Genomic DNA, 28,000 nt, shown 5'->3' on the forward strand with positions numbered 1-28,000 from the left:
ATGTGTTCACTGTATGTGTGGCCTCAGCGGGCCGCTAACACACGACTCCAGCTTCCTGGTAGACATACATCACGGTCGCTGCTGATGGGCCTCCCACGAGTCATCTGTGTTTCTGCTGAAAGTAGAACAGCTGAGATAGTTGAGGTTTTTTTTTTAAAGAGGAATATGGAGCTGCACCGTTTGGTGGGAAACCCTTTGAAACATGTTTAATCGCGGCTCATCGTGTTACTCCCATGATATCACATGAAAACACCTGACAGAAGCAGATCTCTTTACAAACAGGTGAGTTTTGTCGCCACGGCTCACTTCATTCTTACTCTCCTGTTTCCCTCAGCTGTCGTCATCACCTTATTTCTCATGTTGTACAGCAAATGCGGTCAGAGAGCAGGACGGGCGCTCGTGTGACTCGGTGGCTCTTTCTGAGAAAGGCCCGGCTGGTGATTGGACGAGGCCAGAGGGCACCGAAGTGTTGAAACTCAATGCTGAGCCAACGAAAATAAAATGATATTCCTCACAGTTTGACACGGGGACTAAAAACAGCCCACTGACTGAGTGACATGAGGAGGACAGGCGATGTTGACGCAAGGATTTCGGGACATTATGTTTCTAAAGCCGAGCCGTTTGCTTCTGTGATCTCTCTCTTCCTGACTCACGATTATAAATAAAAGGTGACAGAGGATGGAGTGAAGACGCAATGTTCAGGCTAAAAACAAATGACTGCAGGATCCAAAGCAGACTGATGCTCACACTTTAGTTTCAAGTAGCTTGATTTCATAGGATTAAAGTTTTAGTTTGCTTTTGTTTTTGCGTTCAAATCATCAAAGTCAGCTCCCGTTTTAAGATATGAGGCTCAATCCAAGTTTATTTATTTGTTTGAGGTCCAAACAAATACTATTTTCTTTTCATTTTACCTTAAAAAACACCTTAAAGACAGTGATGAGATAGCAGATGGTTTGGTCCTGAGTGGATCCTGGTTTAAAAAAATAAAGCAGCAACAGATTTCCCACTCAGACTGTGTACTAGTGGTCCACTGTGATTATGTCATTCTTTTTGAAGTGTTCACTTTGAATGAGTGATTTTAAAATAATAATCAAATCATCACATTTCAATACTTGTAAGTATATATTCTGGTCTGATTCTGTGAGCAAAGCTATATGAAAAAGTCCTACACACCTGAAATTTAACACGGTCTTTGAATTGACACTTTCTTAAAATCTCATTATTGTATTAAAGGAATTCTAAAAACATCAGAGGACGCTGAATAAAGCGAGGGTGGGAGAGACGACGAGGCTTTACAAAGGAAGCTAGAAACAGTCTGTATAAATTATGATATGAAGCATTTAGAGGAGTATTAGGAAAATATTTCAGTACATGGTGTTTGTATAAACAGTATTAACTAAATACAGAACGCCACCATAGACGACACTTGTTCGGAGACAGCAGCAGCTGCTCTTATCCCAACTTGGTAAACCCGACCGCATTTAAAAAGGATTTAACAGCTGAATGAAGGCTTTCCAGTTCAAATGTGTCAAACTCACACACAAGTGGTTCTGGTTTCCTGGTTTCCTGACAGATAAACATCACCACACTGACAACACTTTAATGTGACTTTATTGTGTTTCATTCCTAGGAGTATCCTTATCTTAAATCATTATTATTTTACATGTCGCTGCTCATAAATGTGTTTTTCCTTTACTAATCCGACTGTTTTCTGATCACTTCTAATACTGCCTATTGTATTTATATTTCACTTAGTTTTATATTACTTTATTTGTGTTACAACTACAGTACTACATGTCTTAAACCCTCCAGTCTGAGTGACGTAGAGAAAAGGCAGTTCAAGTAATAAATACTTTATTTTCACATTGGTATTAAAAACGCAGTCGTCTGCAGGGCACAATATCTCCTCTATGCTGTACATTTTTAAGTTGTGTGACAGACATTTATTCTACTTAAATAGCATTATGTACAGCAATTAAAATCGGCTCAAGAGAACTATTGTTCAGGAAATGTTCACCAATAACAAAAGAAGCAGAAGCTGTTGCTCGTTGATCATCGGCCGCCTCCATTGGCTGCTCCGCCTCCGGCTCCTCCACCTGATTGGTCCTGAGCACCGGACATCATGAGGAAGAGAACGAGAGGCACGATGTACATCCACTGGAGAGGACAGGAGACAGAAAGAGGAAAGTAAATACACCAATGGTTTGTTTTTAAAGACAACAATTTTAAACTGTGATCACACAGATCAGTCCCAGATTGGTCTCCCCAGATTAGGTTCTTTTTATTTTCTGAACAAAAGAAAAGTTAAAAGTGGGTGAGAAAGTTTAGAATAAAGAAGAAACCTCAGGGTCAACACCAAACACATGCTCAACAAGTTCACACTGACAATTAAGATTTAGTTTGTGATGGTTTAGAGGCCGTCTTCCTTGTACAATTTTGTTTTAATGAAGAAGAAATTGGAGCTTTGTCAGTTATTTATAAGTCTGGAATGTATTTGACACTGACCCTGGAATAAAAACATCAATGAGTGGAAAAGAGAGAACATGTGGGAAACAAAGTGGTTGGTTTGAGTTAGACATGTGGAAGTTAAAAAGATAAGTGGACAGAGGAGGACAGAACAAGCCACAATTAAGAAGACAGTACTTCAGTGGGAATCAGCTCTGCTCGCTGCCTCCCCCTGCTGGGGGCTGTGCTGAGTTGGTGACCATGAGGAAGATTGCACCTCCCAGAATCAAATACCACTGGAACACAGCACAGCATCGAGTCAACACACTGTCACTGGATGCAGCACAGAGTCAACACAGGTCAGTGAACACAGCAAGATACACAAGACAGGCACAGAGATCATAGGAGGAGCCGGGCGATAGGACAGGGGCCCGGCTCCTCTGTGGGAACGTTTCAAAGACACGGAGCTCACTCCAACTGACGGATCAAAATGTCACAAAGTTTAAAGTCGAACTTTGAGGGCAGAGTAATCTCTGCTGACTATGACAGCATGGCAGTAGCAGAACAGAGGAAGCTTGGCTGGTGGTGCAGACCCCCCTTTTGGGGCCCAAGACCTTAAAAAGGGGGGTCTGGAGCCAGCTGCAAACAGACTCTGATTCAGTTCATTTATGGTTTGAAAGCAAAGCAGTCACAGCAATGTATAGGGTGCATTACCAGAAGATCATCTGGTAACCATGGTAACACATACACCAGGGGTCTCCCAAACAAGTAGCTTGTAGTTCCCTATTAATGGTTTTTTCCATTCGCTGAAGATTCAGAGTAAATGTTAATAGGTTTTATAAAACATAAAGTCGACAGCCAATCAGCTGTCGATTAAACAAGTTATGCTGCTTACTAGTTTGTTTGAAACAGTGATGCCGCTACAACATGTAACTACAGCAACATCCCCAACAACCAGAGGTTACCAACTGACGAAGGCCAATGCAGAAACAGAGGCTTCATCCTAACAAAACACAAAAAGCCTTTCCTCAGGGCGGGAGTGTAGTAGAGGCGGTGACTGAGACCTTTTGAAAAAGGACCATAAAGACAGAAATTAAGTTTCTTATGCGTCTTACTGGTTTTGTGAAACTTGGTGCCACGAGTAGATCACAACCACTTTCATTTTGTGAAATTAGCTCTCAGAGGACAAAAGTTTGGAGACCCCTGATGAATAAAGAAGAGTGCAGGTATTTTCCCTGAAAAATCAGAAGGTGAAAAAAACCTAAATGTGAAACTATTTTAGGGAGACATCCCTTCTTTCTGCCACAACTATTGGCAAAGGATATACAGGAATAATCCAACCTTGCCCTACAGTATTGATGCACATACATTTTAACACATGCTGCATGCATAGAAAAAGTCAAGATTAATAAGAATTTCCATGCATCAATTAACTATATTGTCCGTTACAATTATCAGAGCCCAATTACCCAACCCAGCGAGTATTTGTTTAGGCACAGCCTAGTGGCCTTATCAGCAGTATTCAGTAGGAGTACTTACATATTTAGCAAAGAAAGATTTCTGCTCTTGAGGATTCTTCCCTTTCTTCTCAGTTTCCTGTTCCACTCGTTCAAGGAACAGAGCCGTCTCAGGTCTGGAAGAAAGACGGCAATTAGTATTCAAACAAACCCTTAAACAGAAAGTGGATGTGAAAGGCAGAGCAGTGCAGAGAGACTTGTGCTACCCATGGGGGAATGGTATAAAGCTGCTACGCCAAGGCAAACAGAACTGAATCAAAGACATCTGAGACCGAGACCCAAGAGGATTTCACTAATGCACAGACAGCTACAGGTACGGATGCTAGCAACGTGCTACCATTAGCAGTCAAGCTTCCTCCAGCAGTTGAGACTGGAAGGAAGAAAAACGAAAAAATGAAATTGAGGAAATCCATCATTTAGGACTGACCCTGGTGCATTGACAGGAGCCAGGACGCTGAGTGTGGTGTTGAAAACCTCAAGATCAACTTCATCCTCAACCTCAGTGCCCCTGCAGGCACCGGGTAACGTCACTATGGCAACACCGATGAGGTAACCAGACACGTCAGTGTGGAGGGAGATGACATCGCTCAGATGGGACTCAACCATGGCACACTGAGGAGCAGAATAGAGGTTCAAGTTAGTTACACCAACATGAGCAAGCTAGTATCACACACATTCATATCACATGTATATGATGCTGCTTCATATAATAGACCAATATCACATTTCAGAAAGCCCTCAATCTGGATTCATTTAAACTGGTTAGATACGATTTCACACAAGACAATTCATTTTGATTCTTGCCTGCACTTATTTTTTGTGGAGAGATTGACAAGAGAAACTTTGTTGTCTATCAGAGTGGAAACATTTTCTTTGGCTCTCTAAAACATAAAAGCCAGTACGTTCACTCAAAAAATATTAGTTGTCAGATCAGCCATAATCTTGTTCATAAACAAAATAACAATAAAAAAATGTCCCTGAAGCAAACAATGTATATCTGGAGCAAAATCTTTACCTAAAAAGGGATGTTTTTTTAAAATAGTTTGTAAAGCTTTAACAAAAAACCGTTTGATTTTTAATAACCAATAATAAACTATAAAAGCAAAAACATGTACATTTATTGGCTTTTACATTAAGGTTATGAGACTATTAAAAACTGGTAAGCTTACAAGAAAAACAAAACAAATTAAACTAGAGAGCCCTTAAACATCATACATTGATAAATTAGTCCCATTAATAGCAGATCGATTTGTACTTATGAAGCTCTTACTGTACCAATTATCTCGCAGTTCCCTAATACAGGCTTGTTGAGCAATTTTTTTATTTTCTGAACATTATTTCCTGATGAAAATAAGTGAAATACATACGGCTCTGACAAATGCGGTGAGGTAACCTTCCATCTGCCGCTCTGTCTGTCTGTCAGCCTGCAGGAAGACACGAGGCACTCTGATTCTGTACAGACCGTCCACTGCTGCCACTTCCTGCAGTTCAAAACAAAACACAGACGTTATGTCATGCTGATCACACTCAAATCCTTTTGTATGACCTCTGGCTCTCTGAGCAGGGATTTTATGTCCATTACTCAAATCTGTTTATCAATGCTCATAGCAAATGTGGAATATTTGGTGCAGCCCGTTGGATTGTGGTTGTCCATGAGCACTTACATTTGTTGTTATAAAAGGAGGAATCACACAATCTTTATTTTGGACACAACTAACTACAGTATTCATTCGTCCACATTCTTCAAACCTCAGTATATTTCACCTTTAGTTTGGTTCTGTCTTCCTCTGAAAGCTGGCTCGGAGTTAGTGAGACGCTGGGCTCCCTTCCAGCTTTCAGCACCAGCGCTCCACGCACTCGAAACTTTGCTACATCATCTTAAAAACAATGCAGACAAAAAGGACAGTGAGAACAAAGCAGAAAGCATGAATGAATAACTGAATCGACCTTTTTCCACACACACACACACACACACACACACACACACACACACACACACACACACACACACACACACACACACACACACACACACATCTTGACTCATTGCATTTTTTCCTTTGTTTTCTTGTTGTTTATAATGTATTGTTATTATAAATCATATCTTGTAAAAATGCTTTTTCAACAATATTTCATACCATATGTATTTTCTTTTTGTATTCCTTATAGTATTGTGATTTCTATTAATATGATATAGGTGGATGCTTCAAATAAGCCCAGTGGGCTTTCTGCCTCTTCCTGCACTGTAATATCATTTATCAATGTTATGTTTTTATATTTTTCAATTGTGCAAATACCTTTTTTCACAGCAGGGAACATACTGGTTTATTTAATAACATTAAGGATGGCTGCATTCCATTTACAGGAGGTGCTAGTATTGTGCATGCCTGCTCATTTGCATATCTTAATTGGCCATTTAATGCAACTGTGCCATTGTTAATGAATCAGTTTCACCTGTGCTTTTCCTGCAATGACAAGTCAAAAGCTTGATATATATATATATACCGTATTTTCCGCACTATAGGGCGCACTGGATTATAAGGCGCACTGTCAATGAATGGTCTATTTTCGATCTTTTTTCATATTAAACCGGACTTTTAAGGCGCCTTATAGTCGAAACAAAACATCAGTCAGTCAAACTTCCTCCACTTCCTACCATTGATTATTATTTAAATTCTATTCCCAAGTTCTCTGCGTACTGACAGCCTTGAGTTTAAGCATCATTGCGTGTCTTGACAGGAGCCATGTTGGGGTCCTTATACACACTGTAATATCATGGTGAACCTTATACACACACACTTTATTATTAATATCTTTATTTGATGCTGCTGCGGTGCTTTTAGTTTACTAAGTCTACTAAAACATGTTGACAGAGCGCCGTGTACCACACAAAATCCAGGTTAAGCACAACCAGAATTAATCCATATATATCCGGATTAGGCGCATCGTTTTTTGAGAAAATTAAAGGCTTTTTAGTGCGCCTTATAGTGCGGAAAATGTTTTATTATATATTTAAATTTTCAAGTTCTTATTTTTAAGATCTTAAGTTTATTTAAGGCTGCAATATCATCATTATCTTTATTATGTTTTATTTTCTTTATTTAATGTTTTATTCTCTTTATTTAATTGAGGTTCCCCTTTTTAATGTTTTTTCATTATTTTTTTACACTTTATTCTTTTATATAATGTCATTTAAATTTAATTATTATTATTATTATTATTATTTTATTCTATTTATTTAATGTTTCATTATCTTTATTTAATGTTTTAGTTTCTTTATTTAATGTTTTATTCTCTTTATTTAATGTTTTTCCTCTTTATTTATGTTTCAGTTAATTTATTTAATGTTTTCATTTTCTTTATTTAATGTTTTATTTTCTTTATTTAATGTTTCATTTTCTTTATTTAATGTTTCGTGTTTGTCACAGTCGCGGTGCAGTGACGTCATATGCAGAGGCCATATATATACCGGTGCCTGGGCAATTTGGGTATATATACCGGCCGGCTCAACTCCTCTAGCTAGCAGAGCTAGAGGATCCGGGAGCTAGAATAGAATCCCGGTGACCGGAGCACCCGGATGGAAATAGGTTCGTTCACATGCGATCACCGCGCATTGCATGCCGGGTAGATTTTTTTTTTTTTTATTTGTTCATACATATAAAACACATACAAACAAATAAATATATATATAAATATATATATATAAATAAATATAAATATATATATAAATAAATATATAAATATAAATAAATACATATATATAAAAAATATATATATAAATATATATATATATATATATAAAAATATATATATAAAAAAAATATATATATATATATATATAGCTATATATATATATATATTTATGATATATATATATATATATATATAGCTACATATACAGAATGTAAATGAAATGTTGTTACATGCAGTTATCCACATGCATTATTAAATTATTGATGCAATAGAAAAGCATCCACTTGACAAGTCTTTTGCATGCAGTGTGACGTCATCACTGTGCGCTGGGAGCACACACGGCTGCTCAGCATTAGCTTCCTATAAACCCCCCACTAATACTAACAACCAGAACACCTCCTCACCGACTTCAAACGAGTGTTCAAGGGGCACAGAGAAGCCACCGAACTCCGCGTCCATGACATCGCCCACCTGGTGATAAAGACAGGAGACATCACGTGTTAGCATCCACCGAAGCTAATGCTAACTCCGTAGCTAACAGGTGCAGCTTCCGCTCCCCGGCAGCCACCAAAAGCTAATGTTAAATAAACACAACGTCATACTCACCCTTCTGCCGTTATTACAATATGCATGATTAATGCATAAAGAAAACAAAACAGTAGAAATAACAGCAAGTTTAAATGATAGCGGAGGGGCCATTTTGACAGAAATAATCACCGGAAGACAGCGCGAAGTGTACTGTGACAACTTTAGGCTTCCGTAGAGCTTTTCAAAATAAAAGTCCTGACATGTAAATCGTGTGTTCTTTGAGTTTTCAAATGCTTCTGTAGCCACAGTGTAACTAACTACAACAACTGATGATGAACAGAGTTAGTCCTTCCTTCCTGATGCTGTCAGGCTGCACAACCAGCTCTGCTCCCAGTAGACCACATGCCACTAAAAACCTCAATACTAATACACTCTGCAATTATAGTTATAATAGTTTCTGTCTGTATATATATAATATTTCAGTTACTGTGGATTCTTTACTGTTTTTACTATTTTTTTATTGCTCATTTGCTTATTTACAATACTTATTTACAAATCTTGTTTTTTTACTATGTCTCTTGTTTGCACTATCCTTTATGCTGCTGTAATCCTGTAAATTTCCCCGCTGCAGGACTAATAAAGGATTATCTTATCTTATCTTATTTTATCTTATCTTATCTTATGTGTGTCAAGCTACAAGTCTGCCCATCCCTTCATACAAACAGCTATTTTTTCATATCCTGAGCTATTTAAGGTACAGTACCAGTCAAAAGTTTGGACACACCTTCTCATTCAATGGTTTTTCTTTATTTTTATTTTTATTTTTTTCTACATTGTAGATTAATATTGAAGACATCCAAACTATGAAGGAACACATATGGAATTATGTGGTAAACAAACAAATGCTCAACAAACCAGAATATGTTTTTATATTTTAGATTCTTCAAAGTAGTTGAATGAGAAGGTGTGTCCAAACTTTTGACTGGTACTGTATGTGTTGACCTAGTTTGCATGCATGTTGTTTATGCATGCAATATATACCAACATACTTCATTTTTCACTTCTGTCAGTTTCTTAACATGTTGATCTTGTCATCTGTTATTGCCAGTGCTACTGCACAGGAACAGTATACGGCTTTGAATTAGTATTTTGGTCTTTTTCTTTGTCTGTTGACAGAATGTAACTAATGGTCTGTATGTGTGCTGCTGTCTTGTAACTTGTCAGCAGCAACTTCTTCTGCATTTTCTTCTTTACAAATGAAAGAGGTTCTGCTTCACAATTTTTGGGTTGTCTGTCAGCTTAGTGTTACCCTATTTTTTTCCACTGTAACAAAGAAGGTTGTGACATGATGAATAATTTACCTGAAGATATGTTAAAATTCCCAAACACTTATGTGTTCAAATCTATTTGGCTTTATAGATTTTAGTTTTTGGACATCTAACTGTCCCTTTATATTTAGAGCACCATCTACACCAACATATGTAGTTTAATATCTTTAAGCCCAAATTTCACTCTCCCTGATGTTACAAACAAGGGGAGTGTTGATAATATCCATCACCCCTTGATTGGGCCAGCAGAGGCTGCTAACAGACCAGAGAAGGACCTCAGCTTTCCTCTCACCCCCGCCCCTCTCCAAAAGCCTCTAAAAGTGCCATTTTATCAGCTGAATAATATATATTTCTGTCCTGTGATGAAGAGGGTTGTTCGTGTTTGTAAATTCTTTATAGTCAGCATTTCATGTTCTAACCAAGGCTGCGTTTTATTACCTAGATGTCCACATAAAGGAGAAAATACAGAGTCAAACAGAGCAGAAAACTGCAGTTGAACTTTTCTCAAGACCAAGATCAGCATCTTATATTCATGTTGTGCCTCTAGCTGTGACAGACTGCTGCTATAAGAATGACCTTGTTACGACCTTTATTTTCTGTCTAGGGGAACACAGGGAGTAACATAAAATCCTTTGTAAAATATGGGATCAAAACAACAACAAAAAAAGGCTGCTGAAATGTCATTTATTTACACTATATGAAGATGATTAACAGAATTAATATTGCAGAAATGTAAGCAAATAAGGCGAAGTTTCCAAGGCCAACAGAAAACAAAAAACGCCCACACTAACTAGAACATAAAACCGTAGACTGGGTCTGGACCCATACGTGGCTTGCAGGAGATTTGTAAGTGTTGGCAATAACATTGAAGAATTTCATCCAGTCTTTTAGTTAACATTTATATCTGATAAACAGCCACAGGAGGGGGACACTAAATGTTTGTATTGTTCTGATAATTACAGCCTACTTATAACATCAAATGAAAGACTGGCATACATTCTATTTGTTTAACTGATGAGAGGAATTAAAAGTATTTGATATGTGTATATGTTCTCTTTGAAATGGCTGTTTTAACTTTTCCAGATCATAGGAGGTAATGGGGAAATGGCAGCAAAAAAAAGGTGAGGAATGTTCATTTACGCACAAATTTACTCCTCATGTTTCATAGATTGTCTATTGATAATTGAGCTGCGATGGTTTATCTTTTTTTTTAAAGTGGGTCCCCAGAAGAAAAGTTTGGGAAACACAGTTCTTCAGAATCAAACAGAAAGATGACGCTACTCTCCAGAACGAACCACAGGACCGGAGAAAAAGAAGATGTAAAACAAAAGGCAGAGAACCCCTACAAGGCTTAAAGTTAACAAAACTAATTGATAAGAAACTAATTGCCTTCAACTTAGCACTTATTGTATTCGTATTAGTTGTTGCACGTATTGTATTCGTATCAGTTCGCTGCACTTATTGAATTCGTATTCGTTTACTGCACTTATCCTATTCGTAGTAGTTTGTAGCACTTATTATATTCGTATTAGTCTGTTGCAATTATTGTTTTCGTAGTAATTTGCCTCTGCACTATACTTTTGCTCTGGTTTATGCTTTAAGATGCTTGTTTAAGAAAGGAGATGCACTTATGACTTCTGGTGACTAGTAGTTCTCTTGAATACCTATGTTGAATACACTTCCTGTAAGTCGCTTTGGATAAAAGCGTCTGCTAAATGACTGTAATGTAATGTAATGTAATAAGACAAATGATGGGTTCACAGTTCTGTATCAAGGTACTATCAACGTTTCAACAGTTACAAACTCAGCAGCAGCAGCCGGACAAACAAACAAACAAACAATCATCAAGCTCCACTGACATTCAAATGAAGTTCAGGAGTGGGTGATTCAGGCCCTCAGAGGGGCGTGGCCGACCTGGAACCAGTGAGAGGGATGCTCGTCTGTCATTTGAAGTGTTAACAGTCCTCTTGTGATCAGATTTGACTTGCTTGTTATCTGAGTGGAACTGTGACTTCTACTGAGCAGAGAAAATACTTGGAGAGAAAACCTGCAGAGGAGGGTTGTCGTGGCTGTTTGATCTCTTGCTTCTGACTCCGATTTTTTTTTAACATAAAGGCACATCTTCTGTATGTGCAAGTGTGCCTGGGAGGCTTGTAGAGTAACAGGGGACCTGCTGGGTTTAAGACGCCGACCATGTAATGAAAATGTCCCCGGTTCGATTCCAGCCAGAGCCTCTCCACTCATTTCATGTCTTGTCACTGCTGTCCCACTTGAATAAAGGCAACAAAAAATACCAGGAAAATAAAAAAATTAAATAGATTATATATTGATTAGTTGTGTGTTTGTCAATGGAGGAATGCACACTTATTTTTCTGGAGTAATAAGCTCTTCATCAAAAAGGTGTTTCATGCGCATTTTTGACAATCATTTCTGCACTATTTTTGGGACACTGGAATAAATACGTATGAACAAATTAGATTTTTTTGTGCAAATTTAGTGTCAATGGTTCAGACTATGTGGTCATTCTGTTGGGTTGTTTTAAAACACAAAAGCACACCAGTCTACGCATTTTCACACTAAACCACTCAATCTGTTTGTACCAAATACTGCTAGAATGGGTGTGTAGCATGAATGTGTGAATTTTCTGGAATCTCACAAATCTATTGGATTTAAATAAAATTTAAATTCTTGGGGTCATGATTCAATCCTTGACTTAATTCTTGAGTACATCTGATTGCTAATTTCAGGATCCAGTCACGTTCGCTGTGCACTAATAAAGGCAGTGTGTGTATCAGATTATCAATTTTATACATTTGAAAAAGTCATATCAACTGATTGCAATTATGTAAACACACAAAGGCAAAAGGTAACATTTATTCATTCTAAACTTGCACAAATATTTTACGACAAAGTTTTTAGTATATCTCAATCCTCAGTGACTTCAAGACAACAAGTTCAAGTTATATAAACAACTAAAATGCTACATTAATAAAACTGGTAGCTGCATTTTTACTTCTCAGAAACTTGCAATTTCAAAAAATGTATTCTACACAAAACAACACTGTTAACTGGAATTTTGTTTGAATTTTCAAAAATTCCCGCATTAATGCTTGAAAGTACTTTGACTTGGTGTGAAGATTTCCTCTCGTTGGCAATATCTAGATTCTTCTGTAGAAGAAGCCTTTTATTTTGGAAGGTGTGAATCCATTCAGAATCTTAGAAGCTGAGTTCTTCCATTCTTACATGAATAGACTTTTCCTCCAACCCCTATAAGAGTTGCACAGAAACCTTTTCTCCTCGTTCCATGGCAGTAGCTCAGGGCTGGTTTGTTTGCAGCGTTCCCGGAGCTCAACAGGTTCAGTGAGATCTGACTCCAATATGTTGCACCTCCAGACCAGAATTCATGGATCGTTGTTTTACATCTCTGGTCCTGCTAACACTCGATTCTGGCTCCGATTACTAATTTAACAAATGTTTGCAGTTGCCAAATCCCTGTTTAACAGTCCAAAGGTCAACTAAAGCACCGTATGTCTGTGATTCCACTTATCTGGGGTTTTGGCCAGAAGAGCCCCAAAACTTGGAAGAGTCAAACCAGAGAGATAAGAGACGCAGAATCAGGTTTCTGCCAGATGTGATTGATGTGTTTTATTTCTCAATGCTTATTCCTGGCTGAGGAGTTCTGCTGACATGCAAGAAAACCTCACAAGTGAAAGGCATCCATCATTTTAAAACTTCAACATTTATGCATCAAAGTGCTGAGAAGAAGTTTTGAATCCATTTTTAATCCTTTAAGGTTTAAAGTATCAAGAAGGCAAGACTTTGTTGGAGGGTGTCGTACCTTCTCAACTCTAACTTCTGTCCTGATATTTGTAAGAATGACAATCTGGCTCACTGACAAATTTATCAAACATTTTTGACAACGACAGGATGAGGTCAAGAACATGGGCACAAAAACACCTCCACGGTTCCTTACGGTCTATATTTATCTTAGAATATACCAGAAAACAGTTTCGTCAGTCAAGTTCAACCACCATCTCCTCTAGAGACTCTGTCAATAATAATAAACAATATCCAAAACTAAAAGAAGACAACGACTGATCAACAAAAAGCAGCAGGTTTTCTCAGATTTTCCACATTAAATCACTTGCATGGATGTCGTTTGTGACTGTAATTGTTTTTGACGTGCTTTTGGCACATCGTTGTTATCACATTACTGTCTGTATGCAGCAGTCTGTCTCTCTCGGGGCTCCTGTTCAGTGTGGAGGTGGGGGGGCTCTGCACGGAGCATATGGTGACTGAGGCATGTGACTCCCCCGGGTGCTGCCTTTGAAACTGTGCAGGCCTATACAGTATCTATTCCCCTTTACTGGGGCGGCACATTAGTCTCTGTCACCGCCCTTAACAACGGTGTCACCTTACTATTCTTAGTCAAATATGAAAGCATGTATATTTATATGAAACGACAACAGGACTTTGAGGGAAGACACTGTCATGTCACGTCTTTGTATGCTGTTAAAAAATGGAGCATCGTGAAAAATGAGAAAGAAAGTCAACAAAAAATGTTTGAGATAATGTTTAAAATTATCTCAAACAAATTACTGAAACATCTTTTCCCCTTTAGTCTGTATAGTGAGAGTTCTTCCTTAATTTCAGGAATTAATAAGAAATATTTTAGCTAAAATCTTTATAATATATCAAACATTATGTCAACAATACCTTTGTTTAACAGTTGTTCCAGGCAATGCTATGCAGATGATTTTTAATTATACATCTCTTCACTTTTTTTCCTCATTACATGACAAAATTGTCTATTTAACATGACTGCCTGTGAAATTGGAAGACTGATCATTTTTCAAAGCTAAAACAGAGGTCCTTATAAAGTGAAATAAAGTTGTGTTTTCTTTGCCTCATCTGTTCGATTGATCTCAGACACATAGCCCCCTTGGCCTTCACCTAAAGAAATCCACTTAAAGAGACACATTCAAACAGTGAAGAGACTAAAAATGAAACCACAAAGAAACACAAAACGGCTGCAAAGAGACACAAAGAGACCAAAAATAATTACAAAAAGCACAAAACAACCACAAAGACACATAGATTACATATAATTACAATAATTACATAGAGACTCAAACAACTACAAAGAGACACAAATCAACTATAGATAGACACAAAATAACTATAAATAGACAAAAAACAACTACAAAGTAACAGAACAACTGCAATGAGACAATATAACTACAAAGAGACACACAACAACTAGAAAGAGACACAACATAACTACAAAGAGACACACAACAACTAGAAAGAGACACAAATAACTACAAAGAGACACAAACAACTAGCAAAGAGACACAACATAATAACAACAACTAGAAAGAGACACAACATAACACACAACAACTAGAAAGAGACACAACATAACTACAAATAGACAAAAAACAACTAGAAAGAGAGACACAGTACAACTATAAAGAGAATAATTTAATCTAGAGCAGTGCCTAAATCATACCTACTATAAAGAAGTCTTGCCTAAATTCTGGCACAAATCTTTTCATTCAGATTTGTGTTTTATGTCATATTGTCTTCAATTTAACAACCATAATCTATTAAAAACAAATCTGTTTAAACGCTGACTTTAGTTTAGTCTGGAACCGATTTTGACACAAAGTACTGACTGCTTTCATCTCTGCGCTGGTGTATATCAGTGATGGAAAAGCCGCTGTGAAGGTGGAGGGGACCTGCTTCAGTTGGCTTAACGTGTACTTCAGTGAGGCTTAACTAATGCAAGCGTTAAATAACTCTGGTGTCATCCTCTACGGCAGATCACAGGATCAGGCAGGACACCTATAGTTAGTCTCCTATATCCACCTTAAATCCACAATGATTTCAACCTATTCAAAGTCAGAGTATAAACCACAACAGATGAGCTGCGACTGCTTATAATAGACTTATCAAAGATGATTCAGCTTAAAAGTGGTGTGATGTAAAGCTAGAATATACAGTACGTCTAACAGACTCGTGGACCTTTTATGTCCTGTTCAAACAGCACTCCATAATCTTACTCGAGGGTATTTTGTTCTCCTTGAACATCTGAATCTCAAGTTGCACTTGCCTCAAATAGCCGCTCTTCAATCTCTGCCTCTCTTTCTGACCAAATTAAAGTCTCGGAGAATGTTTATCATTCCCACCAAGGTTATAGCGGCCCGGGCAATTTGGGCGGCAAGGAAACAAGGAAAGAATAAAAAAAGGGATGACTGACAGGCGAGTGAAAGGAAAGTGAAAAGCTGCTTAAATGCATATTTCAACACTGATGTTGATAATACCCATTTTTGGACTCAAAGGAAGGAAGATAAAGGCCTCAATCGTATGTGTTCAATATCAAATATACTGTTTATTTGTTTTCATTCCACACGGAGAATATATGGATAATTCTTGGCATAAACATGTGTGTGTCGATAGTCATGTCAGTGGGTTCCTCTATACCTCTGCAGGAATTCACGAGGTCAGTGACCTCCCTCTACTGTCTTTGACCTTGGGCCTCTCATCCCTGCAGAGGGCTTTCGGTCCCATAAAATACATGCTGCTGACAGCTCTACCGCTACTGAGAACAAATGGGATTGTCAGAGCCAAGAGGAACGCAAGGCTGCTGCTGATGCTTGGCTTCCGATTTCATCCCCTCTCACCCTCTTCAGATCATCACAATATGAAAGTTATTGGGGTTGTTACCTTATTTTCCTCCTCAGGGTTTTTGATAGTTGGTTGAAAGTATTCTCTACTCAAGCTTCATAATTTAAACCCTATGTAAATATTAATTTTGTCCAAATTCAACATAAGGTATTTATTGTCAATCTGCTCTGTACTTTTGATCAAACAGCGACTAAAGGAACAGTTATCAGCACTGTCGATGTCATGTTGTTGCTTCATCCATTAGTACAACTAATCGGGTTGTACATGCATTATATTATCTATAAACTCTATATGATATGTCTAACATAAGCTCAAATGCAGGATACAGTGAAGGGGACTGTTGGCTAGTGAAGAACTAGCCAACATCTAAACCAGAAGATGAGGCCCTGATGCAGAGACACGACTGTTGTCATCTGCATCCGATCGCTGTTGCACAAAATGTTTTACACATGAATGTTTTGAAGCATCTTTCAGTGAGGGTAAATAAAATACCCTCTTTCGCTCACCCTCCCTTCAGCATAAAGAAAAAGATGGATACAGTAACTCTGACCCCAACCCTAAAAAGTAGTATTTTCCCTTCAGTCCACTAAAGAGAAATTAAACATGTCAGCGTTAAACTCAAGACGTATCTTGAGCACTTCCAGTCGATGCTGCATCACTGCATCAAATTGTCAGTGAGCGCTGATTAGCATCAGTCAGTTGGTTCCGGCTCCAGGGCCTAACGAGTTAATTTCTTTATGGCTCTGAAGAGCTTTTACCCCTCATGGTGTCTTCCTTCTGCTCCTCAAAGCTCTGGAAGCTCCTGCCAAGGTTTCAAGTGACAGCCATTCTGTCACTCTCTTCCCTCCTTGTTCCACTTGGTAAAGGGGGGTTGGGGGGGGGATGAAGTCACTGACAGTGGTGGTGTATGTTTGGGGGGTGTTGGGGGGGTGTTGAGGTGATAAAAAGGGATGAGGGAAGAAATGCAGGCAGATCCGCAGACAAGGAGGGAGGAAGACGCTTTGAGAGGAATCACTGTAAACAGACAGAGACATGCCTGAGCCCCAGAAGCCAGGTAAGCTGGTCCAACCTGTAGGATTATGACAGAAAACTGTATGAGCAAAAACAAAAGTGTAAGATGATGATGATAGGGTGAAATGTTCACGAGTTAAAAAAAGAAAATTAAAAGAAAGAAGAAATTTGAAGCCATAACTTGAACCTATTTGTGATCAAATGCTTGAATTTGGGACAAATAAGATTATTAGCATTTATTTAGTTTACAGTCGACTCGTAAAAAAGCAGCACTAACATGATAACAAGATGCTTTTTTTTTTACTTTATTGGTCTGTTATTATGCATTTGGCAAGTGAATGGAAGCTGTAAAACATGAGTGTTCCTCTGTGATCTGTGGTCTCAGTTTTAGCTTTCATCAGCTAGTGACAGGCTCATGTCTTCATCAGCTCGACATCAGCGTCTTTCTATTTGTCTATCAAGTTATGTTATTTTAAGGACAGAAATGCAAATGATAAAAGCCACATGTGAATGTTAAATATTTATATCATTAGAGAGTAAAAATATAATGTGTTTGGTTTCAGTATTCACTGTTTTTTTGGTGTGGTCATCTCAAAATAATGGAAAGAAAAACGTCTTGGTGATAGAGCCACTACTGGTAACGATGATGGCTCAGCTATAGGAACGTACAGTGGTGTTGTGTGAGAGGGAATCCTCTCAGGTCCTTCAGGTTCATTAAGCTGAGGAAAGCAGGAATAAACGCCTACAGTACCGTCAGACGAGAGGTTCAAGGTTCTGTGTTTTATACAGAAACCTAATAGTTATTCTTTGTGTTCATATATTTCAAAAAATGTTGTATTGATGCAAGGGGCAGTAACAAAACGACAGAAACCAGGATACTAAGCATAACGAAACAAAATACAGTAGATATAACAATATTAATGTCATAGATATTCAAACCAGTTATTGTCTTAAAGGGTGGTGATGTAAGGCACGAGACAGGAGAGAGAAGGAAGCCTGAGCAAATAATAATCATAATCATTTTTATTATGATTATTATGATTATAAAAATCATGATAATAATCTAATGATAATAAAAATGTGTTTATAGCACAGAATGTATAAACCCAATGCTGCAAAATGAACATATTGCTGATTTCTACATTTAGTAGTTTTATCGTTTTTTGATTAATCTAAAGTGATGAAAAAGTTCAGAAGAATGAAAATGCAGTTCTATATTTAAAAAAAAAAAGACAGAAAAGAAAGTAAACCCCTTGTTTCATCACAGACCAGTCCTGTCATTGCACTGTAAACTACACATGTGCGATTCCTGCAGAATGGCATGACCTTACCATATTGATACAACAGCGTGATATGTGACATTAAACCGTACAGGCTGTAGTGCATGTCGTAATGTTTGTGTCAGTCTGATAAATGCCCCGCTGCCTTTGTCAACGGTGACCTCAAAGCACCGTAAATCAGCTGTTCAGACTGGAAGCTGAAAAACTAATGCATGCATGAGGAGAGGAGGGAATGAAGGCAGGAGAGGAGCAGGTAACAGATAAAAAGCTGAGAGATGAGGGCGATGATTTGTGAGAGGGACCTCTGCCGAGTCAGGTGTAACTACCTTGCATCGTATCTCTGCACCTCAGACACCTAATCTATCTGACCCTGATTGCCTCCCTCATTCTGTTACGCTGTCTCCTCCGCTGGCATCCATCTCCCGGCGCCGATCTGCAGGAAGTTCACCATATCGCTGTTATTGTGTGGAAAAAAGTCACAACTCCCATTTTTTCTTTCTTCTTGTGGATTTCAGTCGAAGTGTCACATTCTCCGTCATGGGCCGATAGTGATCCATTTTTTGCTTATAGAACAATTTCAAACTCCACTGGTTAAAACCAAAAAGTATATTTTTCTAGAATCAAAAAGTGGTTTTTTTTTCTTAGTTCCTCAAAAGCTCACGTTGGAGACACATGTCAGCGTTGACGTTTGATGGAATGCAGTCACTTGACAGACACTGAAATCTTTCCCCTCCAGAGCACTTTCCCCTTTCATTCTCAGTAATTCCACTCACATTACAACTTACCAATGTGTCGCCAATCCAGCGTCCTGACATCACACGTATCATGTTCCCGCACCACATAGCTTCTCTCAGGCTCCTCTTGTTCTTGTGTTTCCGCCCATCCCAAATCACTGGCCCTCTCTTGAACTTCCTCACAACCCTCTGCCCCTGTCGCTCAGCTGGTCACAGCTCATGTGACTCCTCCCTGTGGCGTCTTGCTCCCCGCGGTAAAGGCCGCCCTGGTACTCAAGAAGCCCAGGGGATCAGGAGGAAGCACGCATCCCAATAAACAGCCACAAGAATAGTTCTGAGGCGTAGGAGCTGTGGCCTCGTGCATCAACGGAGGCGAAGACGCCTCTTGGATTGGAGGTGTGTGTCCACTTTGTGAGCCTCTTAGTGACCCATTAAAAAAAGACAAAAACAGCCCAGCAGGCTGTCAGTGTTTGTCACAACAGCTCCGACTTGTTTTGTGTGATAAACCAGTGGGTTCTTTGGAACCGGTTACAGAGTAATTAGCGTTGTGCACCAGTGTTGATGCTGATAGTTACAGGGTGCCAGGATGGTGGTTCACTGGCGCGGCTCCAATGCTGAGCGTGTGCAGAAATAACAGTCCAATTTTTAATTACAAGTAACACTGCCAGAGACCAACATCTCCACCCAAACACCCTCCCCCCCCCTCTTAGGACGGGGCAGAGCGGGGCTGGACTCACATAGACAGTCCAACTTCAGATAGACAAAGATAGTTTCTTTGGACAAACAGAAATGAGTGACGATGTCCTCACCGCTGTTTCACAAAGATATTCTGGACAGTCTGTAGTGTTTGTCCTAGTTCTGCTCTGGCTCAGCCACCCTACTCCAGGCTAACTCAGAACTAAGAGCCATGTTTCAAACCTGAAATTACTGAAATTTTCCTATTGGGTAAGATCACATTTTCCCGGAGCGATCCCGAGATTTTTTTAAAAAGTCATGTGCAATTAGTCCGCTGTTATCCAAGACAAAGTTTATGACTAATTAATTGTAAAGTTCATAATTATGTTGACATTGTCCCGTTTGACTCTACAATTTGAAATCGAGGCTAATATAATTCTAAATGTATTCATATATATATATATTGCCATTGATTCAGGTCAATTCAAGGCTATTAACACCACAGTATCAATATAAATATCTGAAATGATTTGACCTCCTCCTGTTGCAGTCATCGATGGCCTTGTGAGGCAAGACGTTTATTTATAGGGAACCATTTCTTCTTTATTTACAGTATGACCCTCAGGACACAGCACTCGATATTTTTCCCCTTTCCTTGCCTTTAGAAGATCCCTTTATCCTGCTGCTGACTCTGTTAGATATTATAGACTTCCTTTATGGATCTACAAAAGCAGGACTACAGTAAAGCACATTCAGGACAGCAAAACGTTAAAATCTTTTGTCAGAAGTACAAAAGTGCTGACTCCTCGCAGGGTTTTATTCATGCAGCACTCTGTTAGTCCCAAGATAGTTTTCAACAGATCCACGTCCATCTGAAGTCTAGTGAAACATGTCTGTGAAACCGAGCCCACTGAGCATCTACGTGTCCATCTTGATGTTTTTGGAGAGCAGCAGTTGTTCAGTGGAAGGTTAAACCTCCTATCACCCCATTGGCTGCAGGCTAGAACGAGACCAACATCCTGTCGTCCCCCCCCAAACCGCACGTCTCACCACTGGTCCAGTGTAGCATTACCTCATACCGAGGCTATCATCGAGCTCCAGCAGTTATGCCCCCGCTGCTTGATGGATCACAGACAGATGCAGAGTCAAGCAACCGCGCTATGAGGTCCTACGACGGCGTAGTGAAGCGTGAACGGGGCCCTGATACATCGCAAACAAAGTCTCTACAAACACAGCCCAAGTCCTGTGTTCTGCAGTGGATACGCAGCCAGAACGTATGTTTTCTGCTAAAATCTTCCTCTGAGATTTGAGAGAGGCCTTGGCCTATTTGGAGCGCAGGCTGTGTTGACGCGGGCTGGAAGACAAAAGGAAATGAACGGAAAGCTGAAGTGGATGACAGCTTAATACAGCATTTAAAGCCGCCTTTGTTTACCGAACACCACAGATCCCTCATCCCTAAATTAGAGTTGCATTTGGCAAATTGTTTTTCTGGTGTTGAGACTGCTTTATTCACATAATAACAATTCATTAAAATCGTCAGGAAAGTTTACAGCATGGCCATAAAATCTAATCTTCAGTTCCGTACCGCTTTTATTCCTCTTCAAACCCTATTACCAAATCCTTTTCTTTCTCCTTCCTTGTTAATCCATAAATCTTCCTCCTCACGTGTGGCAGGGAGGAGAAGGGGAGGAGAGGGGCATTACTGCTGGAATCCAAACAAGTCATAATTCTTATCATCATCACCATAACCCAGTATTATAAACAGGTGTCCCATCCCGCATATCCCATCCACAGTCCTGCGTGTCTAATCCCACAGTTCTCTGCCACAACAGGCTTAATACATGACCGTTACAGCATAGACTAAATAACACAGGGATGTCAACACCTTTAGAGGTTTATCAACTTGTCTCTGATGGACAAACAATATTAGTGACCTTTCTCTTTGCAGAGAGGTTTCTGCAGAGCTCAGTGCATGCTCCTGAGATACAAATTAAACAGTCAAATCAAAAAGAAATGGCCACTTAATGTGTCAGATTTATAAAAAGACAACAGAACAATCTTGACTTGTTTGGTTTCCTGCGATGTAGCAACTGCAACGTATACATTTTCCCATATCCATAAATACTCAGATTACTACCATAGAAGGCTAAAAGAAAAAGCAAATAGTCACCTTTATCTAATTTGAGAGGCGCAAGCAAACTGAAGATACAAAATATTTTCATAAATAAGATGGTTTGTCTGAAAGTTCCTCACATTTATTCACCTCAACTCAATGAATCCAGATGACAAATTTGAGTCTCATCTGTAATGAACCTGTTACTTTGCATTTTTTGGGGGGGAAAGAAATTATAATTATAGACTGAAAACAAATAATAAATGGACAAAAAGTTCTGTTTAGATCTTTTTTCAGCAAAAACGATTTCATCCACAAAGAATCAAAAAGACAAGCCGGATGAGTTTGTTAAACTTTAACAAGTTCTCAAGGATGTTCACAGGAAAATAAATCCTTTAAAATATTGAAAATCTTAAACATATTCAGTTTCTCTTCCGTTAGTAGGTGAAATTCAGCAGCCAAAATAAAAAGTAGGTCAACCAAATATGCAAACACTTCTCCTGTTCCAGTCCTGGTCAGTGCTCTCACAGTGAACACAGCTCTGCAGCAAAAGACAGCATTGTGTTTATAGACACAAATTATCAGAAATTGTTGTAGGTGAATAAACCACATGCCTCATATTTATTTCAGGAACCTAAATACACAGGGATGTATACATTTATACAGGAAGAAAAACAGTGGTACCAAACATTATGAAGTTTTCGAGTTTCTCAAATGAGGCGTTCTGGTGGAGCTCATGGCTCTTTCAGGGTCGCCGAGCTCACTTTAACTACATGAGGCGACATTTCATTCAGTACACGATAATTAGCAGGTCATCAAAACTGTCAAATGAACTTGGAAAATGATTGAGTGGTATAGGGGCCGAGGCTTAAGTGTACCCCTATTCTGCCGACAGCATCACTCTTCATACTCATAAAATGGTGAAACTCCATCAGTCACAGTCGGCCCCCAGCATGGACGCCAAGTGCCAATAATACCATTGATACTCATCCACACACTCTGGTTTATGAATAGATTCTTTGACTATTAATCTTCTCTCCATGCTCTCCTGTCAATAGTCCCCATTTTCATGATGTATATTTGAACATTATGCAAATACAAAAACTCATCTCAGTGTGGTTTAAGTACAGTAGCAGCAGCAGCTTGGCTGCGTGTCATCATGGGGCATAATAATAAAATGAGTTGCTTTTAAAGTGGGATTAAGGTGCTTTTAAGGCATTGGGGGATTCCCTGTTGAATAGCGCTGCCAAATAAGCGTATAAATTGGAGTGGATTGGAGTCTTAGTGACTAAAAACATCTCACAGAAGCATTGAAGCTTATTTCAATCTAAGTGGGTGGAGGCAGTTTTCATTATTCATCTTGAAACAGAATTCCACAATTAAAATCTGAAAATATAACCAGCTTGAGGATAAATTGTTTGTACCAAGAGAGTTGGGCTTGAAGGGACATTCCAATAATTTAGTATTGCACTTCCATAAAGTTCTGGGACTCGTATGAGGTATGAAAGAAAGATGAAATCCAATGCAGTTCCTAGTTAAGCTTCAAAAATGCTGGACCCTACACTTCCCACAATGCAACTCGATAGCAGGCTTCATATTAAAAATGTGACTTTACAGCCAAGTCAAGATCACCCTGATGACTCCAATGGGGTTATTTTTACTAACTAGCTTGCTCCGGAGAAATCGAAGACATTTTATAGCCATTTTTATGGGCTGCTAATCTTGATGTGTAAAATCATCGCGGCTGAATATTGATACAAGTGGAAAACAATTTAGGAGAGAACAAACTTTTATAGGACATAAACACAGACTGATGTTTATGTTAGATGGTTTTTATACGATCAGTTGAGATGCACAGATGTTTCTTTTCTTGGTTGAAACAGGCTTTTTTTTACAACGTATACCTCGTGGCTTTCCTTCGTTCTGCTTTTTAGAATCGCCATCTGCGGACAAATAAACTCTGAGCATCTAAAGGAAATATTTGCGGCACAAGTGACACATGGATGAAATATCCTCGGGTTCTTTGGCTCTGCACATTTTGCATCCAGAGCATATCGGACTCCGCAACCTGCTACTTGCTGGATCTGCATGTTTAAATGTATACCGCTACAGTCGCACCACATGGCGGTAACACGAGCTCAGAGTTGCACCTGTGGCTGACACATTTGTCCAGTGCAGAGGGGTATGACTGGGGTGCTTAGTGAAAGGGCACCAGGCTGCTTTAACAAAGTATAAGCTGCAGGAATACGTTACCACCAATTGGCGTTGTGCTCCGCCAGAGAAGAGGCGGCGGCGGCCCCGCTCTCTAGTTAGCACGTCTGCTGCTGCCATAGCTTACGGTTGTAGACGCGCTTAAGTGACTTAATGTATTCAGCAGTCCTACAACATCAAGCTCCAGTAGAAACAAAACCACTTAAGAGGCGCATTCCTCAGCAGCAGCATTAGACGGCTCTTAAAGAAACAGCGGCTCAGCATCAAAACACACTTTTCAAACAAACAAATACTCATGAGGAATTGTGCCCTTTTTGGCTTCGCTCAGCGATGAGAGAGAAATATGTTTAAGATTCTAATGTTCGGCTTGGCCTGACTCCTTTGGCTTAACCGACTGAACAAGCAGGAGACGAACGCAGCAAAGGAAGACAGGGAAATGTCAAGAGAGATTAACGGAGCGCATTCCACAGAGGTTACCCTTCAAAAGCAAAAAGGGGAAGAGAGAGCGAGAGAGAGCGAGAGAAGAGAGAGAGAGAGAGTGGAGAGGATGAGCACAGAAATGTAAATATACTCTTTGTTGTTCAGTATAAAGAGTTGCTGATGTTTGTTTTCCAGCATGTGTTGAAATAATCCCCAAGAAACATCGTTGGATTGTTGGTTCTCATTGTAATAATCTCTGGTAAATGAATTCATTATTAAATATCAATTTAGCTGCACAGTATAAAATATGTATACAACAATATGAAAGATAAAGGGCTCAAATTATACTGTTACAGTTATTATGAGCCCCCATATCTAGTTAGAAATAGAGCGTACATAATTTAACTTGAAGTCAAATGAAGGTGATTGACAGATGGGTGGTGTTTTCTTTTGTGGTAGGCCACAGCTGGAACTAACTTCAATGTATTTCCATATTTTTTTACAGTTAAATGTCCACTGTGTAGTGATTCTGGGGGATCTATTAGCAGAAGTGGAATATAATATCTATCAATATGTTTTCATTAGATTAAACCAAGTTTGTTATGTTTTCGTTATCTTAATCTTTCATATCTCAGACATCACATGACTTTCACCCAGGAGACCAGTGTTCATGTCCCAAGTTATTTTATTACGTTATTGATGTTTGGGATGTGTTTAACCACCTGACTAAATGTTTGTTTTTTTGCCGAAACCTGAGCAGATGTTTTTGCCTCATGCTACTGTGACATGCTGGGTCAGGCAGTGCATTAAAAAAGTGAGGCATCAGCATGTGACGAGTCGGGATGAGAACGTGTTGAAGCTCATTGTTTTGGTTTTCTTGTCCCCATCTTAACAGTTTTGGTTCACTCTCACTGCTCACACAAAATTGCTTTCGGCAGCTGTTTGCAGCCAAAATGCTATAAAACTCACTGTACTTTACTTTCTCAGCAGCAAACAGCAGAGAGATGCAGTTAGAGACTAGCTGGTGAACATAGTGAAGCATTTAACAGCTAAAGAGACATATATGTCCTCCAGGAGTCGGTAGAGACCAAAAACAGAGCTAAAAAAGAGATGATATTGGACTTACATTCATCGGGTTACATAAACAAAAATAAAATCTGCCCCAAATGCTTAAGAAATGGTTATCGTGGGTTAAAGAAAATGTAGTTAAATTACTTATGACTGGTTCAGTCAATCAGACTGGAACACACTGCTTTAAAGCACAACATTTTGAATAAAACATGTCTAACCTTGTAATCCAGTGCAATATATTTATAAATATATTTAAATCACTCAAATCAAATCAGATTTAAGAATGCATACATCTTTTAGTATCTGTGCTCATAACAATCCCCAACCAGTGCAGTTTTAGTGCTCTACCCACTCTGCTTGAAAAACCAACATATTCTTATTTCACGCACACAAAAATCCCATCTTTGGTTTCATTACTTAATCTTAATGAGTTCATGCCAGAGTCGTATTTTAAGGCAATAAAGCCCTCAAGTTTAAAATGATATGTGCGATAAGCTTTTGGAAATAAAGAACGCTCTATGATTGCGACGCAGAGAGCCCATGTGTGTATTTAAAGGCAGTATTGACTTTGGCAGGCTCAGCGAAAAACAAGTAAATAAAACCTTCTTTCAAAACACATCTCACATGATATTTGTTAAATATAAATGTCTCATCTCCCCCACTTAAGAACCCAATCCTCAAGCTCTTAACGTGAGGCTTCACGCCTCCCCTGACCCCTGTTGGCCCGGCTCATTCTTCTTCTCTCTCCCTGTTTAAGTTTCACCCTCTTGGGCTCACCATCTTGCTTTACTTTTCTTTTTTTTTTTCCTCTTCAGAAGAAAGTGGAATGAGCTTTAAGTAGGACAAAGAAACGGTGGGATGAAAAAGTGCTGAGAGTAGGGATTTGCATTAAGTGAAAAGGAAGAAGGAATGGAGACCGTTATCCATTTGGCACATACCTGGAAGACAGTGAGACAGACGGCTGCAGAGCGAAATGATCTGGACCAGGGAGAGCCGTCGATGAAGCGTGGACGGTAATGAGAACGGAGATGGATCCGCACAGACGGCGTGTTCATCAGCTGTGCATTACCCTCAGCGCCGCGGGTTGAAGGGCCACCGTGGCCCCAGTTGTGACTAAATGCTTTGCTCACAGCTTCTCCCACGAAAACAGGACGGACAGACAGATAAAGGAAGACAAAGAGAGAAGCTCAAAGAAAAAGTGGGCTGAAGGAGAAGCAGGTCATTTGTGGACCTTCATTAGAGAACGATGTCACACATTCACTAATTGAGATGCTGTAGATTTTTGCCCTATCAGCCAAAATGAAATATGAGCGGTGAGAATGGAACTGATTAAACTTAAAAACCCTGTTTTTGACCCGGACCACAGCGTCCCAACCTTTCCTATCAAACTGGTTATTCATAGCAACGTTGCTTTATGTCAGTCGGTCTGTCGGTCCATCGCTGTGGTCCAGACTGAAATATCTCAGCTAATGGATGGTCGTTGTTGTCTAAACATTCACGCTACCCAGAGGACAAATCCTACTGACTTTTATGATCCTCTGATTTCTCCACAAGCACCAACAGCAGGTTCAGATGTTTTGTTCTCTTACACAGCAGAGAACGAAGTGCTCTGTTCAGAGAAAGATGGACTCACCATTGTCTGACTTTTCCCTCTTTCATCCCGTTGCCATCCTTTTGTAAATGTGTGCTTTAACATCACATTCTGGATTCTGGATATTACAAAGTCATTTTTTTCACACTCACTTACCTTTCCTTGCCGCTTGGAACTGCCATAAAACAGGCCTTGAATGGCTTTAAAATGTTTCTCTGTATGGTAGTTTTGATGTTGCATAATACTTTGCATTTTTTTCCTTTGATCATCTGCATAAAGTCTTTCACTTGGGACATAGAGAACCTCACACTGTATTTAAACAGGAAAAATAACTGCTCAAAACTGAGCAGTGAAAAGCTTTTAAATTAGATATGAAAGGATGATCATGATAACATCTACAAAATCCCTGTGTAATCATCCGCAGAGGAGGTAGCAGTGACATAGACGGTCTAAAACATATTTTGTGGAAACTCAATTTACTGCACACAAAATGTTGCACAGTTAATCCTGAGAATATTCATGTCATGCCTCGTTTCAGCTCCATGTGGCAGAGTACAACAATCTTTCATCTAATGTTCGTTACAGCCTCATATGTTTGTCATCATATTTGTTAAGTAAGGTTGTAAAGAAAAAGGTTATCAGATATAATTAGGCTATTTTTATTTAGCATCCATCAGAAATAATCTCCTGAAG

General features: G+C 39.1%; 2 protein-coding genes across 3 annotated transcripts in view; one reads left to right on the top strand and one right to left on the bottom strand.

Moving 5' to 3' along the window:
• Positions 1-1,837: 1,837 nt before the first annotated feature.
• emc10 (ER membrane protein complex subunit 10) lies at positions 1,838-8,391 on the bottom strand. 2 transcript variants are annotated; one of them, XM_054607685.1, is made up of 8 exons: positions 8,262-8,388; positions 8,060-8,126; positions 5,727-5,839; positions 5,330-5,443; positions 4,390-4,574; positions 3,985-4,078; positions 2,644-2,741; positions 2,066-2,157 (listed from the first exon to the last, which is right to left on the bottom strand). In XM_054607685.1, the coding sequence occupies exons 1-7, from the start codon at positions 8,352-8,354 to the stop codon at positions 2,655-2,657; spliced, it is 753 nt and encodes a 250-aa protein (XP_054463660.1). In that variant the 5' UTR covers positions 8,355-8,388; the 3' UTR covers positions 2,066-2,157; positions 2,644-2,654. The 2 variants fall into 2 exon arrangements, with proteins under 2 accessions (XP_054463659.1, XP_054463660.1); XM_054607684.1 differs by lacking the exon at positions 2,644-2,741 and having other exon boundaries at positions 1,838-2,157; positions 8,262-8,391.
• An 8,842-nt stretch (positions 8,392-17,233) lies between these two features.
• Positions 17,234-28,000, top strand: part of mybpc2a (myosin binding protein Ca) — a 46,388-nt gene continuing 35,621 nt past the window's right edge. Inside the window, exon 1 of the mRNA XM_054607230.1 lies at positions 17,234-17,255. Coding sequence (XP_054463205.1) covers positions 17,234-17,255 — 22 coding nt within the window. The remainder of the gene's footprint in view (positions 17,256-28,000) is intronic.

This window comes from Anoplopoma fimbria, chromosome 11 (assembly GCF_027596085.1).
Source record: "Anoplopoma fimbria isolate UVic2021 breed Golden Eagle Sablefish chromosome 11, Afim_UVic_2022, whole genome shotgun sequence".
NCBI lineage: Eukaryota > Metazoa > Chordata > Actinopteri > Perciformes > Anoplopomatidae > Anoplopoma > Anoplopoma fimbria.